Raw genomic sequence first — 19047 nt, 5'->3', positions numbered from 1 at the left:
GTTCAGCAGCTAGAAACTAATAATTTGCAGTGTTGTTAAGGAAAGGGAAAAGCCACGGACAGCTGGTACTGCTAGACCTTGCTGAATCGGCACAATGAATAATGCAATAAAACCGGCTTGCTGTCCCAGATGACTCCCTGTGCACATCAAGAGCTCTCCCAGCCAGAATGTGTCAAAAACACAAGGGGAAATGTATTCGACACCAGCAACTTATTAGCGAAGAAGTGGGAGATTGTAGTTTAGCAATGCAAGATAGCCATTTCTGATGCTGAAACGCATTTATGATTTTGTTTTTAAGGGACTGCTGGTGGCCACAATCTTCTGCTTTTTCAATGGAGAGGTAAGAGTTTAACCAGCTCAAATGAAAAATTTCCTGTTTATCTGCAAGGAATTATGGATTGTGCAACATCCTTTTCCTTGAAAGCTATGCTCAGATATGGAGATTCTGTATCGGCTGTGTAATTCTAAATCCTAAAAACATTGGCACACGTCCACGTGTGCCCATATGAGAAGCCTGAACCTGGGAACCGGTCCAAACCATGTTGTTTTTGCGTTGAGTTGTTTTAGATGTACTGTGGTAATGAGACATGCAGAAGCTTTTACGGATAATATCACAGTTTGTACAGCCAGTATACTGTACTTAAATGAAAGGGTGGCATTATGGGTACATTGTAAAAACAAAAATAAATCAATTATTTTAACAATAACTTATAGTAGTATCCATATACTGTATGTATGTATGTATGTATATATATATATATATATATATATATATATATATATATATATATATATATATATATATATATATATATATATATATATATATATATATATATATATATATATATATATAACATTCTGCTTTAGTATTTGTACTTCAGAACTATGTTTATTATTGCAGTTTTTGTACTTTATTGTGAAATACACTAGAAAAATACACTAGAAAATTTGGTCTAATAGTTTGCCGAATTGCTTTTAAAATGCATAAAAAAACCCAAATTAATTATTTTAGAAAGGATGACAGACTAATAGTTTGCCATTAATTTTATGCTTTGATTGCATTACCACATGGTTATTTAAGCAATATCACAGTAGTGGAATACACTACAAGACAAAGTCTGGTCGTAGATCCCAGTTGTAAGAGCGATAAATAATAACTTGATTTCTAGTTGATCATTTGGAAAAGGGGATTTTACAGATGAATCATCTGTTGAACTGCATCCCAATCATCTGCTATTGGAATCCGCATGGACTCAAGATTCTCACAAAAATCAGTCAAGTTTGGTGAAGGAAAATCATGGTTTAGGGTTACATTCAGTATGGGGGCGTGCAAGAAATCTGCAGAGTGGATGGCAACATCAACAGCCTGAGGTATTCAAGTCATTTGTGTTGCCCATTACATCACAAACCACAGGAGAGGGCAAAATCTTCAGCAAGAAAAGATTCCTTCTCATACTTCAGCCTCCACATCAAAGTTCCTGAAATCAAAGAAGGTCAAGGAGCTCCATGGATTGGCCAGCTCAGTCACCAGTTATGATTATTATTAAGCATGTCTAGGGTAAGATGAAGGAGGAGGCATTTAAGATAAATCCAAAAAATTCTGATCAACTCTGGGAGTCCTGCAAGAATGCTTTCTTTGCCATTCCAGATGACTTTATTAATAAGTTATTTGAGTCATTGCAGAGATGCAGTTCTCCAAGCTCATGGGAGTCATGCACAATATTAATTTATTATCAGTTAATATTATCAATATTAATTATATTCTATACTGTACATACTTTCTATTAAGTGACAAGACTTTTGTCTAAGCAAAGTCATACCTTACTTTCCTGATTAAATGTTTAAAAATCAAGGCAAGATCATATTTTATTTTGGTGAAATAAGCATAATCTAGAGGCCTTTGCCTTTCATATAAGCCACTTCTGATACCAAATGATCAACTAGTAGTCAAGTTATTATTTGTTGTTCAAGTAGTACATTATATAATTTCATACATTAAAAAAGGTTATAACTCACAATATAGTAATTCAATGATTTCAGTGAAGTATATAAATTAATTACACTGAGAAGTATATTTTAAAGTTATAAGCAATTTGACTTTAAAATATACTCAGCGCAATTAAATATATATATATATATATATATATATATATATATATATATATATATATATATATATATTTCACAATAAATTTTTTTAATAACTATTTTTATTATTATTTTTTTACATTTTCAGTGCTTTTGACTTTGTGTTTCTTGGCATAAATGTTCAGCCCTGCATTTTATATTAATATATATTCTATATATATTTAATTTACTTTCTTATATTTAATTTGATATTTAATCAATATATATTTAACTTATATAATGGTGGCTCAGCGGTTGACACTGTAGCCTCACAGCAAGAAGATTGCTGGTTCAAGTCCCAGCTGTGCCAGTTGGCATTTCTGTGGAGTTTGCATGTTCTCCCACAATGCAAAAACATGCACTTTAGGTGAATTGGATGAACTAAATTGGCCATAGTGTAGAAATGTGTGTGAAAGTGAGAGTGTATGGGTGTTTCCCAGTACTGGGTTGTGGCTGGAAGGGCATCTGCTGCGTAAAACATATGCTGAAATAGTTGGCGGTTCATTCCGCTGCGGTGACCCTTAATGAATAAGGGACTAAGCTGAAGGAAAATGAATAAATGAATGTATTTACACTAACATAATTGACATGACGTAGAGGAAACAATGGTGTTTAAACGTATTATTCAGCCATATCCAGATATTTATTCTATGACACCTTTACATTCTCTCCCCCCAGAAAATGTGCCTCTGTGATAGGAAAACAAATGCAATAACTTCACATGCATTTTCATCATAAATTTTTCACAATGTGTCTTTAGTAAATCCTGACAGTAATGTTAAAAGATTGTTTGTGCACAAGCTGTTAGTATGTCTGACCCATTATAACTACATTTGAAATCACTAACCTGGTTAACATTTGTTGAAGGCTAATGCATTATTTATGCTGACTGAAATCCTGCCTTCCTCAGGTCCAGGCGGTTTTGAGAAGGCACTGGAATCAGTACCGTATTCAGTTTGGAAGCACCATCACGCAATCTGATGCTCTGAGATCTGCTTCGTACACTGCATCCTCCATAACTGAGGTTCAGGGCTGTTACAGCATTGACGGACACACAGAACACTTGAATGGCAAAAACTACCATGACTTTGACAACGCCATAATAAAACCAGAGAATCCCTTGGCCTGATGCCACTCAACATGGCAATGTGATGCAGAATATACACAAGAAAAAAAAAAAAAAAACTGCCACATGACTGACGTGGACCTTTTTATCCATAGTGCATTGCTCATGCTCTCCGAGGGATGGAGTAAAGGCATTTCTCGTAAACTTTACACTGAAAAAACAAAACATTTTGCTACCTTTGTTTAATGTTAAATGTACAAACACATTATTGGCCTTGTCTTTGTATTTTGCAGTATTTTAGTTTGCTCAACTGCTGTTTGCAGTGGAATTAGTGTAAATATTTGGCTCTTATATGTAATGCACTTCTTTGTCTTACATAATTGTCCCTATGATAACAAAAATCGGATTATTATAATCCAAATATATATATATATTTTACTAAAAACCACAAAAATCTCTATATTAAAACATAAAAACTGAAATGTGCCCTAAAGCCAATGCTTTTTCTTTTATAATAATGATTTGATATCCATTTCATTGGGATTTTAGTATAGTATTATAGTACTATTATCTTTGTTAATCAAGATGAAAAGTAAATTCAGGAAAAACTTTGTTAAAGGATTTGTATTTTATTATGATCACTTTTGATCGCTTATCAACATTTATTGGTTGGAATTAAAGTACAAGCTTAATTTTCAAAAGAGAAATAACAAATATGTTCATAGTAATTCAAAAACTCCCACTTTTGAGTCTCCTAAAAATAGCCCTGGAGATTGGAACGTAATTTATGTAACACTTTGCCATTTAGTGCAAACACATGCTAATAACTTTAAGATATACTTCTCAATGTAATTAATTTATATACATATTTTCACAATTCAATTTATTCTGTACATGTCACACTTTCAGTGCTTTTTGACTTTTGTATTTCTTAACATATTTGTAATGTTCAGCCATGTATTTTATATTTAATTTACATTTTCATGAAATAAGGTACAACAATCCACTTCCTAAACTACGTTACTCTGCAGCTTTTCCTATAACACACCTTTAGTGTTTGAAATATCATCGTCTTGTGTCAAAATCAGGGATTCAGAAGCAAGCTGTGTTGCTAATTGAAAGAAAAGGTTCCACATATTCAACTCTTTCATTTCTAAAGATGTTTTTAACTCTAACCTTTACCCAGTCTAGAGAAACTCACTTACATTCCATATGATTTAAATAATGTGGCTGTTGTTTATTTCTTTTAATGTTACGATATTACCTAAAGTCAAGTTTTAGACTACTCTGACAATCAGAAACTGTTTGAAATGCTTAAAATGAATAGTTAACCCCAAAAATCAATCTGTCATTATTATTTCACCATCATGTTGTTCTGAACACCTATGCTTTTAAGTATTTCAGAGGGACAAAAGAAAAATGTATGATGAAAAAAGTAATCCATATCTAATTCATACTCGAAGTTAGACAACATTTAAGGCCCTTTTTACAACCTGTGTTATAGGGGTAGTTGACCCAAAATGGAAAACTCTTTCTTTTACTCTCTCTTCACAAGTTGTCACATATTTGTTTCCGTTGAACCCAAAATAAGCTATTAAAAAAAAATGTTGGAAATGCTAACATATATACAAATACTAACACATATACAAATGCTAACCACTGACTTCCATCACATTACATCACACATTAAAGTGAATTTTACATACAATAAAAATACCAGTCTCTAAACTTGCTGCATTTCTATCTTATAAATAACTATTAACAATAATCACTTTCTGGCCATGTGATATTAAGTATGGATATATATATATATATATATATATATATATATATATATATATATATATATATATATATATATATATATATATATATATATATATATAAATATATAAATTATTGCAGCATTATTGGCCCCCCTGTTTATTTTTCCCCAATTTCTGTTGAAAGGAGATATTTTTTCAACACATTTCTAAACATAATAGTTTAATAACTCATTTCTAATAACTGATTTATTTATCTTTGCCATAATGACAGTAAATAATATTTGACTAGATATTTTTCAAGACACTTCTAAACAGCTTAAAGTAACATTTAAAGGCTTAACTAGGTTAATTAGGTATAGGCAGGTTAGGGTAACTAGGCAAGTTATTGTATAACTATAGTTTGTTCTGTAGAATCAGAAAAAATAGCTAAAAGGGGCTAATAATTTCAACCTCAAACTGTTTATTATTATTATAATTATTATTATTTTAATCCGCTTTTATTCTTGCCAAAATAAAACAAATAAGACTTTTTCCAAAAGAAAAAAACATTATCAGATAGTCATATATATATATATATATATATATATATATATATATATATATATATATATATATATATATATATATATATATATATATATATATGATAGAGCGTTTGGACCCGGAAGCCCCTTCGCATAATGTCACACAAACTAGCGGATAGTATTTGTTTTTTCTACTAAGAAACTCAATGGTTACCTCTTTTTAACATATTTCAAATTAACATTTTTTTTTTCTGTTCAACCATATAAAAAAAAACCTCATAAAAGTTTATAACCACTTACAGTAGCTGTGAGTAAATAGTCAGATACATTCATTTTTGGGTGAACTATCACTTTAAGAAGCTTTCTAATCAATCACGTCACAAGTAGATGTAGATACATTGCTGTGTACACTGGGTCTTTCAATGTTTCTTTTGTCCACTTTCTTGATTAATTTAAAGGCAGGATTTATGACCTGGTCTGTGTGGTCTTTTTCTGCCCCTTTGATATATTATTGTGAAACAAGCTGGCATGATTTACACAAAATGTTTTTTTTTTTTTTTTTTTTTGTGCCTATTTGAATGCATTTACAAAAACCAATCTGGCTGAATATATTTTCCACTAAACATCAGGAAACGATTAAAGGTGGACAAGCTTAAACTCGGCTCCCTCTTGTATTTAGCATCTTCCCTTTGTGTTCAGATTGACAAATTAATTTTAACACCAAGTATATTGTAAATGGGGCTAAATTCCTATCTATCCACTTAACGCTACAAACAGAAACATACTTACTGTGATTTTATTTTTTGGTCTGCTTCTGGTTATTGAACCAATCAACATGGTTCAGAAATCAGATATTTTTTGAGGTGAACAAATGTGTGCTTTTGTCCATATAAAAACCTTACAAACAACTGTTGACATGCGATGCTGCAAACTGGGGAATGTGCTTGTATTAATTATGTAAATATTATATTCTCAGCTGTAATTGCATTTGAATATTTTATAGGGGTGTGCATAATATCGCTTTACACTGCAGACATCTTTTGTGTGCATTATATCTCACTCTGGATTGAGAAGAAATCAGTATTAATATTGCAAATCATAGCACTTCACAGCATGTAAACAAATGCCAATCACTATCCTTTTCATCAGGTTACTTACAACTTCAACACAACGTTTTGTTCTTCTTGAATATCATTTCTTTTTAATGATTATGTGCCAATTACTGTTGCTTTTTGTCGTGTTGTTTGTGATAATTTGTGCATTTCACTATAAATACACTCACTGCAGGACAGTTTCAAATGTTGGTTTGTTAGTTGCAAACACATATTCGCTTGTCGTTTTTTTATATCTGGTATTTAAAGTTGTTCTTAATGTAAAAGTAAATCAGAATGGGTGTATTGTGTTTATGCTGCATCTAAACTCAACCACTGCAAATGTTCTGAATGTAATTTGTCTTCTGTTCTCTTGAGGTGTACTCATGTAACATTTCATACAATGTGAGCAGTCTTGCAATCATGTGTATTGTATTATTCTGTAATTACAGACGATTACTTCAAGTGTCTTGTTTGCCTGTTAATGTGTTTCATTAAAAGCACTGGGTTGGGAACGGACAGAATATAAAAGCTTATCAAACTATTCACACCAAACAGGATGTTAATTTGCTCAAATTTCAAGGGCAAAGCTAATGACGTTTACTCAGAATGTCTTGATCATCATCAAACGTGTCCTTCAACTGCCTTCAGTCGAGCACTTTTTTAATAAGGCTCTCAGGAACACAGACACACTAGGAACAAAGTTTATGAACAAAACAGACTTTTATCAATACGAGCTGAAGCCAGAGCATCTAGAGGAACACTGCTCAGGGAAAGAGACTGACTGCAGGGCTGTTTAAAGGAACACTTTAATTTTTATACAACTTCCCTAGTGTTAAACAGTTTATTTGAAACTGTTCAACCAATAGTCCTGTCTAGCGGGAGCTCTTTTAGCTTAGCATAAATCACTGAATAGTTCCTAGACATATTGGCCTTGAAAATGACATCATTTTCCTTCAGTTTACGAAGTAACTAAAAAAGAGTCAAGCTTTAAATAGGAATATTTACCATACGCTTTCCGAGTGATTTGCTAACAGTCTAATTCGATTCAATGATTGATGCTAAGCTAAGATAAAAGTGCTCATGTCAAACCTGGAGATTGGCTGAATGGATTGTTTTATCCAACAGGGCTGTTTAAAGGAACACTCCATATTTTTATACAACTTTCCATAGTGTTAAACAGTTTATTTGAATCCCTTCAGCTAATCTCCATGTCTAGCGGGAGCTCTTTTAGCTTAGCATAAATCATGAAATAGTTCCTAGACATGTTGGCCTTGAAAATAGCAACATTTCTGTAGTTACACAAAGTAACTTCAGAAGAGTCAAGCTTTAAATCGGAAAATTACCAAAACCCTATTTGAGCGAGTAGCTAACAGTCTTAATCGATTCAATGATTGATAAGCTTTGATAAAAGTGGTCATGACGAACCTGGAAATCGGCTGAATGTTTAAAAAAATGGTAAAAACTATCATCTATAAGAACACTGATTTGAGAAAGGGGCTGACTAACTGAGGGGCTGAATGTAACTACAGAAGAGTCAAGCTTTAAATAGGAAAATTACCAAAACATTTTTTGAGCGAGTAGCAAACAGTTTAATTCAATTCAATGATTTATGCTAAGCTAAGCTAAATGTGCTCATGTCAGACCTGGAGATCGGCTGAATGGTTAAAAAAAATGTAAAAAAACACTCTCCTTTTAAATTGTTATAACACTTCTTTTAAATTGTAATAACAGTCTTTTTAAATTGTAATATCTTTTTAAATTGTAATAAGTCTTTTTAAATTGTAATATCTTTTTAAATTGTAATAACAGTCTTTTTAAATTGTAATAACAGTCTTTTTAAATTGTAATAACAGTCTTTTTAAATTGTAATAACAGTCTTTTTAAATTGTAATAACAGTCATTTTAAATTGTAATATATTTTTAAATTGTAATAACAGTCTTTTTAAATTGTAATAACAGTCTTTTTAAATTGTAATAACAGTCTTTTTAAATTGTAATAACAGTCTTTTAAAATTGTAATAACAGTATTTTTAAATTGTAATAATAGTCTTTTTAAATTGTAATAACAGTCTTTTTAAATTGTAATAACAGTCTTTTTAAATTGTAATAACAGTCATTTTAAATTATAATAACAGTCTTTTCAAATTGTGATAACAGTTCTTTTAAATTGTAATAACAGTTCTTTTAAATTGTAATAACAGTTCTTTTAAATTGTAATAACAGTTCTTTTAAATTGTGATAACAGTTCTTTTAAATTGTAAATATTAGCTTTTGCTGCATTTATTGAAATATTAATTCAGAAAAATAAGTGGAAAAAAGAGACTTGACGAGAAAAAACATATTCAATTCATCTTTATTTCTTTAGCGCTTTTACAATGTAATTCATGTCATAGCAGTTTAACATGGAAGTTCTTGTAAAGTGAAACTGTGCCAGTCAAGTTTTCAGAGTTAAAGTTCAGTTTAGTCAGCCAATTTGAATGTTATCACTTGATTGAATAGGCGTTATCTGTGGTTGCTGATAGTTATTGTCTAGTAGGGGCCTTCTGCGCCTACAGGTAGGCTCAGAAGGCTGTTATCAATCCATCCACATAGTTAATCAGCTATAGATCACGTACAGCTGTGGCCGGAAGTTAACGAGTATTATTATTTATTAAATTTCCCATTAACTGTATTTTATTAAAGTCTATCCTCACCCCATCTCTAAAACCAACCGTCACTACAGTACTGTAAAAACAAATGTGGATCTGGAGTCTTCTCCATTAGTATAGCTGATTAACCATGTGTATTATTTATATTGTTAAGTAAATTTCCTATTAATTGTATTTCATTACCATCTACATCTATTCCAACCCCAAACCCAACCGTCAAATTAATGTAAAAACAAATCTGGGTCTGGAGTCCTCTCTATTAGTATACCTGATTAACCATGTGGATGGATGATAACAGCCTTCTGAGCTTACCAGTAGGCACAGAAGGCCCCCAACTGACCCATGTCAGCTGATAAACCCTGATAATGCTCATTCAATCGAGTGATAACATTCAAAGTGGGTGGTTTAGTTCAGTTCAGTTTGGTGGAATTTTCACTGCTGAAAGTCCAAACACTAAAGAGAAAATCCCTCGATGCGCAGCTCCACAAGTCCCAAGCCAGGCTCAGTTGGGCACAGCCATTTCTCCTCTGGCCAAACTTCTAGTGCAGAGGTGCAATCTAGGTATCGGAGAAATTATATATATATATATATATATATATATATATATATATATATATATATATATATATATATATATATATATATATATATATATATTAGGGATGTAACGGTATTGTAAATACCGTCATACCGCAATATAAATTTTTTTCGATATTACCGTAGTCGCATGACTCGGTAAAACTATAGGTCTTCTGAGAAAATTTGCTCAGGCGAATGAAGCGAACGGGAGGTACCGGAAACTACAATTCCCATCAGCCCAGGCTTGGCCATAATCCCTTGCAGTCTGTTGTCGCTACAGATCCAGTAATGCGGAAATGGAGTGTGCTGCTAGAAGCGGGGATTAAAAAGAGCTGGAAAACCCTAAAGCGGGTGTTGTCGGCGCGCGCGTACTGAATAGTGGTGTTGTCGCGCGAGTTCTTATCAGCTGTGTTGTCGCGCGCGTACTGAATAGTGATGTTGTCGCGTGAGTTCTTATCAGCTGTGTTGTCGCGCGAGTTCTTATCAGCTGTGTTGTCGCGCGCGTACTGTAAAGCGGGGACGGAGGGTGGGTATGTCGCGGGGGCACTTTTGATCATTTTGGAAGGGAACTTTCTATCGTAGACTAAAAAGGGCATGTGCACTGCACAGGTTGAGCCCTGTGTGTGCACGTGCCTGCAAGTTGGGGAATAGGACTAATAATCAGTCATGGGGACTGCAGAAACACAGCACACTGTTCAGATTGATGCAGACATGAGATCTCTATCTCACTCATGGCTTGTCCTCTCAAGTGGGGGAAAGACAATGCACAACGTTACCCACTGCTGTCAACCAAGTCATATCTCTCTTGTCCCAGAAACCTCAGTCCCAAATGAGAGGGTTTTTTTTCTGTTGCAGGGGACATTGTAAATACCCAGAGATACCAGCTTTTACCAGATTATATTTATATGATAATTTTCCTTTAAACCCATCTCTATTTAAGTGAGTGAGTGATTAAATGTTGAATGTGATGAGTTTTCAACACTACTAAATTGAAACTTAATTTTTTTACATGGTTTAATATTTTTTGTTATTAAAATTGAAGTTCCTGTTTTAAAGCTTACAGATAGATGACTAATTTGTATGTCATTGACACTTTTGGCACTTTTTTGGAGTATTTTCATAAGTTTTGTTTTTTCCTGTAAATGATTCAATAAATACCGTACCGTGACATTCATACCGAGGTATTACCGTACCGTGAAATTCTGATACCGTTACATCCCTAATATATATATATATATATATATATATATATATATATATATATATATATATATATATATATATATATATATATATATATATATATATATATATATATATATATATATATATTTAAAAGGTATTGAATAAAATAAGTTTAATAAGTACATTTATTAGGCAAGTTATTTAGTGTCCACAGCTAGTGTGTTAAATAAATTAACTTAACTTGATTTTAGAGCCTCTATAAGGTTTTAACTTCTTCACAGCATGTGAGTCAAGTTCTAGCTAATAGAAAATGGCCTCAGAAATACGATACTTCAGACTGAATTGTACTGATGGCCCCATTCATGTCTCCAAGGATGGTGTCTTTTTTCATGTCTCATTATGTCATCCATATCTTCTACATTTGTTTTCAGTGTCAGTGTTCAGAGTCTGCTACATGCCCCTTTCACTAATGCTGTCCAATATGGTGAAGCTCATATGTTCTCAATTTAATGCTGTACTGTGGCATGTCAAAGGAAACATCTGGCCGCCTATGCTTCCTCTGTAGAAAGTTGAACTCCCAGCATGTGAGACCCTTCAGTTCTCATAAATAGCTGATGACATGCAGAACAGACATTACTCTTGAACATTTATGCAAGCAGGTAGGAAATCAACGATGAAGTATCCACAGGACTGTGTATCATCATCATCTTTTTTCACCTTTACATTTATTTGCTCTAAAAGTATTTTTTACTTGCAGTGTTCATGTTCACTACATAAGGAACAAAGGTTTTACCCTTTTTTTAATCCTTTCTGCCAATCTCCGGATCTGGCAGGAGCATTTTTAGCTTATCCTAGCATAAATCAAAAAATCAAATTAGACTATTAGCAACTCTCTCAAAACGTGTTTCGATAATTTTCCTGTTTAGAGCTTGGCTCTTCTGTATTTACATCTTGTACAAAAACTAACTGAGAAGTACACTATTTTCAAGTCCAATATGTTGAGGATCTAACTATTCAATGATTTATGCTAAGCTAATCTAAAAGAGATTGAGAAAGGGAGATTGGCTGAATGGATTTAAACGATTAAACTAATTTGTTTAACACTAGCCCTGCTGAAAAATCCAGCCTAAACCATAGGCTGGTCTTAGCTGGACGTCCAGCCGGGTTTTAAATGGGTTTTGGCCATTTTCAGGCTGGTTTCTAGCCATTACCATCCTGGTCTTAGCTGGTCAGGCTGGGAGATGACCAGCTAAGACGAGCTTGACCAGCCTAGCCAAGCTAGGAGTCCAGCCAAAACCAGCTATGTCCACCTTAAACCTAGCTGGTTATTTTCCAGCCTGACCAGCTAAGACCAGGCTGGAAATGGCTAGAAATCAGCCTAGAAATGGCCAAAACCCCTAAAACCAGGCTGGTCGACCAGCTAAAACTGGATTTTTCAGCAGGGGAAGTTGTATAAAAAAGTGTTCCTTTAAGCAACCCTGTAGTCAGTCCCTATCCCAGATCAGAACAAAAAAAACTGGCCCAGCCGGGACTCACACCAGCAACCTTCTTGCTATGAGGTGATGCTGCTAACCACTGAGCCACTGTGCTGCCATTTTAAGAATAACGTAATATGATAAATATAAAATTATCACATTCAAATGTAATAAACACAACTCATTATGTTAAGGAAATATCCCCGAAATCTTCAGCATGAATGTGTGTACACTTCAATCAAGTACAGTATGAATGAAATCTGTGAATACTACATCTTGCATCACTTCATTGCTTTTAAAAAATCTTTTCCCATTGGAGAGAAAGCGTTCATTGGTAGCACACTTCAACATCTCATCTCTCACACACATGGGTTCTTTTTATCTTATCATACATTAAAGACTGCACTTAGCTTACATTATATAGTAAAGCATGTTGCGATGCATGGAATGTGTTTTTATGAACAAGATGTTTTTTTTTTTTTCTGAACCAACAGTAAATGTCAAGTGTTCGAACTAACAGCAGAATCTCTCTCAACACATTGTCTACTCAGAGGGAAAGTCCAGTGAAACAGGTGGGCTGACATATAAAAGCACTTGACAAACAGGAGATAAGCATTCAATCCTCTGCCCACATTCATGTGTTTTTGCCATATGTTCTGCTTTATCTACAACTTTCAACAGTGCCCTACGGTACGTCATTGCCTTAAATAAACAACACTCATCTGTATTCATGAAGGAATGATGATGAGACAGATGTGCCAGGCAGGGCACGCAATCATGATGCAGGAAAGGTTGAGGAAAAAGGTTTAAAAAAATTGGTAACACTTTCTATGAAGCTCTTACACTCAAAACATTATTTTTGCTGCTGGTTCAAAATCCAAACTTAAATAAGTTGAAACAACAGAATTCAGATAACAACTTGATTACTTTATCTTAAATTCACTTATATTTGTGTAAAACATTAAAAAACCAAATAAACGTTGACTTAATCGATTTGTGTTGTGACAAAATGAAGCAATTGTGTAAAACCCTGCATTTTTTAACAGCGTACTTAGAATGAATTATATCTTGGTTTATAATTATTATTAAAAAAAAAAAACACAACTTTTCTATGTCACCATAGCAATTGTATCTTTGTGTAACAATGCCGGTCCTACACCACCCAACCCGCACTGAGCTGGGATCGAACCAGCGACTGTCCGCATGGAAGTTGGTTGCGATAAAAAGGAGGCTAAAGACCATGGCCTCTGTCACCAGAGGAACTTCAGAGGTTAGAGAAGTGAGGTTTACCTGCACAGCACTTAACTAGCTGGCCTCTGTAACACTCACCTCCCTAAACCTCATTCCCATTCGGGTCACAGCACCAATGCAACCCCACCAGTCCTACACCACTCAACCTACTCTGAGCTGGGATCAAATGGAAGTCAGAAGGGACTTTCTGCATGTAAGTCGGTTGCTCTAATGCTGCGCTCACACCATATGCGGAAGAAGGATCAAGCGTGAGTAATTTAGATGTTAACTCAATGCAAAAACTTGAATAAACATACTGCTGTGTGTAATACAAGTGAATGGGGCGGCGCAAATGACTTTATTCATGCAAATAAAGCACATCGTGTTTTGTGCGCGTTTTGTGTTTGAAAATCTGAACTTCAGCAGACATTCGCGCCACATTACTCTTGTACGGGCGTGATTATGATGTAGCGCCTGTTGTTGGTGTCCCGAGGGAAAATCATCCTGCCGACACCAACAACAGTTCATTAAACTGGGCTCGGCTTAGTCAAAAGCACCACTGAATGTTTCCATCATCCAGGTTAAGATCTGGAGGAGTTTATGAGCTCACAGAGCGGGGTGCACCTCTGAAAGGATCGAGTGGACTCAGACAAGGCTCCAAACAAACTGATGCTGTTTTTCAGCCTTCATAAAGCACATAAACACAGCTACTATCTCAATAAATCCATGTTAGCCATTTAGAAACGAAGCTAGAGTCACCAGGCAGACAGAAGTCCTGCCCATCACGTGAAACAACGTCTGTTGTGAAGCGAAGTTGATGCGCGAATGAAGCGGGTAAACTCAAAATGTTCACGCGTCCATTTATATGTAAATAGCGTGATTTATCTGATGAGTAATCTAATGAGAATTAGTTGGCATGTAGATGCAATATAACTTACTTCAATAAATGAACCATCAAAATAAAGTGTAACCAAATGTTCCGTTGGCACAACTTAAAAAGTTTTGTTACAGAGTAGTTTAACGTTTTTGTATTACTGACAAATAATTTTAGGTCAGTGAACAAGAAAAAGCAAAAGCAAAAAAAAATAAATATATATATATATATAAATATATATATATATATATATATATATATATATATATATATATATATATATATATATATATATATATATATATATAAATATATATATATATATATATATATATATATATATATATATATATATATATATATATATATATATATATATAGTACAGGCTTAATTTTTTTTACAGTGCAGAGCTTTAATTATCACATTATTAATTTCTATCTAATATATTACTAATATTTTTGATACTGAAAAAATCTCTCTCCTGACCTTTTTATTGAACACACATGGAATTGGTTAAACGTTTGCTATGACTGATTATAAATAATTATTAACACAGTAATATAATTCATTATTTTATGTGTGCGCTTCATAGTTACCAAAAAGATACATGTTTTGAAATGCTTTATCTTAAATGTATCTCTTTTTCTTGCATGAAACAGATTTAAAGTTGTAAAACACCATCAGCTTAACATATATAGAAAGAAAAGCTCTTGTAGTTTTCAATAAAAATCAGTTAGTAATTACCTTATCACAATGTCAGTCTTAATCACACTCTATTCCCAATGCCTTTTGTGGAGGATTTCTGAAATCAATGGCAGAGACAAGGACATTTAGAAAATGTCAGATAGAAAGGAATACATAATGAAAGACGAGTTCTCTTGGGAAAGCTATCACACACTGCACATCACACACTGACTGCAAATGATGTTGTTTTAGTACATGGGGACTAATAGAAGCTGCTTTATTAAACACAATGCCCTTCAATGTTTTCACAGGTTTATATTGTCCAAAAACTACACTGTAAAATATATATTTACAACAGTTTCTGTATTTTGTAATTTACGTTTCATTTATTCATTTTCATTCAGCTTTTTTTCATCAAGGATCGCAACAGCAAAATGAACCGCCCACTTATCCAGCATATGTTTTACACAGTGGATGCCCTTCCAGCAGCAACCCAGTACTGGGAAACATCCATTTACTCATTTACGCACATACACTAATTTAGTTTATTCAATTCACCTAAAGCACATGTCTTTGAACTGTGGGGGAAACTGGACAACCCAGCGGAATGGTGATTGGGGAGAACAAGGTGATTTCTGTTTATTTTCTGTTTATGAAGTCTAATATGGAAATGTCTCATCTCTTCTCTTTTAACATTTTAATCATTAATAAATATATAGAAAAAGTACTGGCCGTTTATTACGAGGATGTTTTTGTATTGTAATTTACCACACCAATACAGGCAATATATAACTCCAGACCCTTAAAAATGTTATGTTAAAAGTCACTTTTTCAAACTTGTCAATATCAAAAGTTGTTGGAGGATAGATCAAGGTCTTGTGATGTTATTGAAAAGTATGAAAAAAAAAATTAAAGCTGCAAGCAGTGATGAAAGGGACCTTGCACCCGAGGTCATCACTGCCTGCTGGCCTTGACAGAGAACATAATTTAAGCTGATATATATATAGGGCTTGACATTAACCTTTTACCTCACCGGCCACTGTGGCTAGTAGTTTTCCAATGTTCCTAGCCACTCTGCATTTTCACTAGCCATATTTTGTTGTTGGGAAAATATATTTTATATGCATAAATTTGACTTTGACATGCTAAAATGACTTGATTTAAATTTTGTGTTATGTCCACATGCCTCCTCATTCATTTCACTTTTTGTGTGTCGAGTATGAGCTTGCACAATGAGCATGAGCAAATGGGTTGTGGTTTCATAGTGTTATATTGCAATTAGTTTTTATTTTACATGACTTTTCAGAGCTCAAAATTAAGGATTTACCAAATTTATCTCTATAACCACACTAAACAATAATTATTTTGTAGCCACAAATTTTTAAATGTGTCAAAACAAGCAAAATATAGCCGTATACTATACTTTTTATTTAACAAAACATTTCTTTAAAAAGAAAGAAAAGCAATTGACTTAAAAAATTACTATTGTCTTGTATCAAAAATATGTACAGTAATTTGTCCTGGCTAAAGATCTCTTGGATCACCAGTTAACTGCACATAAATGGAGAGTTAATCTCCCATTAAAGCAATATTGTAAAAAAAAAAAAAAAGATAATTAAACCATTTTAACAAAAACAAATAAAATTATAAGCAAATGAAAGCAGGTGAAAAAACATATCGTGTGTGTGTGATTATGAAAGGATGATCACATGCACACGGTTAACTTTAGGCCAGTTAATAAGTCAAAGCAACCGGTGCTGCTTACAAAAAATTACGACAAATTTTGAGCGCTTGAAAGCAGCAGGACTGTGGCTGCATGTTTATCACTTTTTGTCTAGTCTATTTTAAAGAAAACTGATCACAGTTGCGTTTCCAGACCCTGTTCTAGACACGGTGGCTTCACGAAAGGAAACGTGCACGCATCAAATCAGCTGTTAGCGCGAGTGATCATCATCCTCTCATTCGGTATTCACTTGCTTTCTTCTGCTCGCATGATCAAAATTATTTTACTTCTCGATTCTAAGATCACATTTGCATGCATATTGGGTCATCCTTATATTGTCAAACCCTGCTTTTAAGAAAACTACAATTTAAAAATTATTCAACCAGCCAAAGTAGCTAGTGGGATTGCCTGTCTAACCCGCCAAAGCTGAAATCTACCCTGTTTGGCGGGTTGGCGGATGTTAAAGCACTATATATATATATATATATATATATATATATATATATATATATATATATATATATATATATATATATATATATATAAAGCCTGAGAAAGTCACAAATTTACGCCAAACTTCCTTCTGTCAGCAGGTTATAAGTACTTCCTCTTCCATGGCTGTACACTGAACTTTGTCGGTCAACCACGGACATGGTTTCCATCTGATACAATTTGTTACAGTGTAAAACATAATTTCAGTGTAAAAAAAAAATTATATATATATATATACATTTTTTGTTGGGATATTGACTTTTTGCTGGTAGGAATACAACCCAAGTTATCTTTAAATAAATAAAAAAAAGTATGTTTAAATTGTTTATAATTCATGGAAGTAATTTAACTTTTATAGTATTAAGAAGTATAGGCTTAATATATGAAATGTGCTTAAATGTCAATAAAATAATGCATTCTATTTAAAGTCCAGTAAATTTATATTAATAGACCACATTTTTACAATGTATAACTTATTTACATTTACTAAAATATATGTTGGTTTATAATTTTAGATAATTTTGAGATTCACCAATTAAATACAATATGTTTTGTATGTTTTTATTATTAGTTTATGTTTGTATTGTACTATTTAAAAAAAAAAATACATTTCAGCTTTCCTGCATCCTTAGCTTTAAATCCGTAAAACAACAGAAAAGTACTGGCAGCTCATTACCCGATCCATAGCTTCATATGCCACAGGATATAATTCAGGCTGTCCTTTATTATGTATATGTCAAGGCTTGTATGCTTCAATCTTCATAATTATAACAGAGAAATCAAGCGGTAGTAATAAATGAAGTCAACAGCATTTTTTTATCAAGTATTTTTTTCCCCACATATACTAAACAACTGTTTTAATGGAAATTCAGGCTGTAGATTTAAGCTGCGCAGTTACAAAGCTACAACGGTTTTCTACACAGACTGATTGTTTGCTTCATTAGACATCAGTGTGTCACCAGGAGTTATGGCAATTGTTTTAGACTTGTTTATTCTTAGTTAAAAAAACGTGATAACCGTTCACATATTCATCATTATATGAATTGACAAAGTTTACATATTCAGCTAAAAATCTTTGTAATGGTTTACTGAAGAAAAAGGTCCTCTACATCTTGAATGACCTGAGTGTAAATAAATGAACAGTTCAACAAACGCCATGTGCACCTCGCTCATCTGTTACTTTATCTTTTATTTTGGTGCATTGATCTATTGGATTACTTAATATAAGAAACTGTGATCCACACCGAACAGTCTCCTTTTTTCATTTACCATCGTTACTGGGAAAAGACACAAATGTTTTAAGCTCAAACGTTATCCCAATCATTTCTAGTCTTTCCAACGAATGTAAAATAAAACAAAACGAGAAGACAATTTCTCATATTAAATAACAAACAAAAAATCCCCAAATTACTTTATCTGTTCATCTTGAGCTGTTTCATCATAAATAAACAGCGGAAACGACCAGTAATATGTTTTTATTATTATTGTTAGCAAAGGATAGAATAAATAGCATACATTAGAAAAGGCTACAAATAAATTCACGTTTAGCCTATTAAAATGCATAGCTATTACAAAG

General features: G+C 33.2%; 1 protein-coding gene and 1 long non-coding RNA gene across 4 annotated transcripts in view; one reads left to right on the top strand and one right to left on the bottom strand.

Moving 5' to 3' along the window:
- Window positions 1-7040, top strand: part of calcrla (calcitonin receptor-like a) — a 61859-nt gene extending 54819 nt beyond the window's left edge. For all 3 annotated transcript variants that reach the window (NM_001004010.3, NM_001441637.1, NM_001441636.1), the window contains 2 exon segments: window positions 299-340; window positions 3041-7040. In NM_001004010.3, coding sequence (NP_001004010.2) covers window positions 299-340; window positions 3041-3259 — 261 coding nt within the window. In that variant the 3' untranslated portion in view covers window positions 3260-7040.
- Window positions 6030-9273, bottom strand: LOC147835383 (uncharacterized). The gene is made up of 2 exons (XR_015499817.1): window positions 8780-9273; window positions 6030-8288 (listed from the first exon to the last, which is right to left on the bottom strand). It is a non-coding gene; the product is annotated as an uncharacterized LOC147835383 (long non-coding RNA).
- Between the last annotated feature and the right edge of the window lie 9774 nt (window positions 9274-19047).

The sequence above is a fragment of the Danio rerio genome, chromosome 9 (genome assembly GCF_052040795.2).
Source record: "Danio rerio strain M-AB ecotype USA chromosome 9, GRCz13ab, whole genome shotgun sequence".
Classification (NCBI taxonomy): Eukaryota; Metazoa; Chordata; class Actinopteri; order Cypriniformes; family Danionidae; genus Danio; species Danio rerio.
The sequence above is the reverse complement of the archived record's forward strand: the minus strand, read 5'-3'. Positions and strand labels throughout refer to the sequence as shown.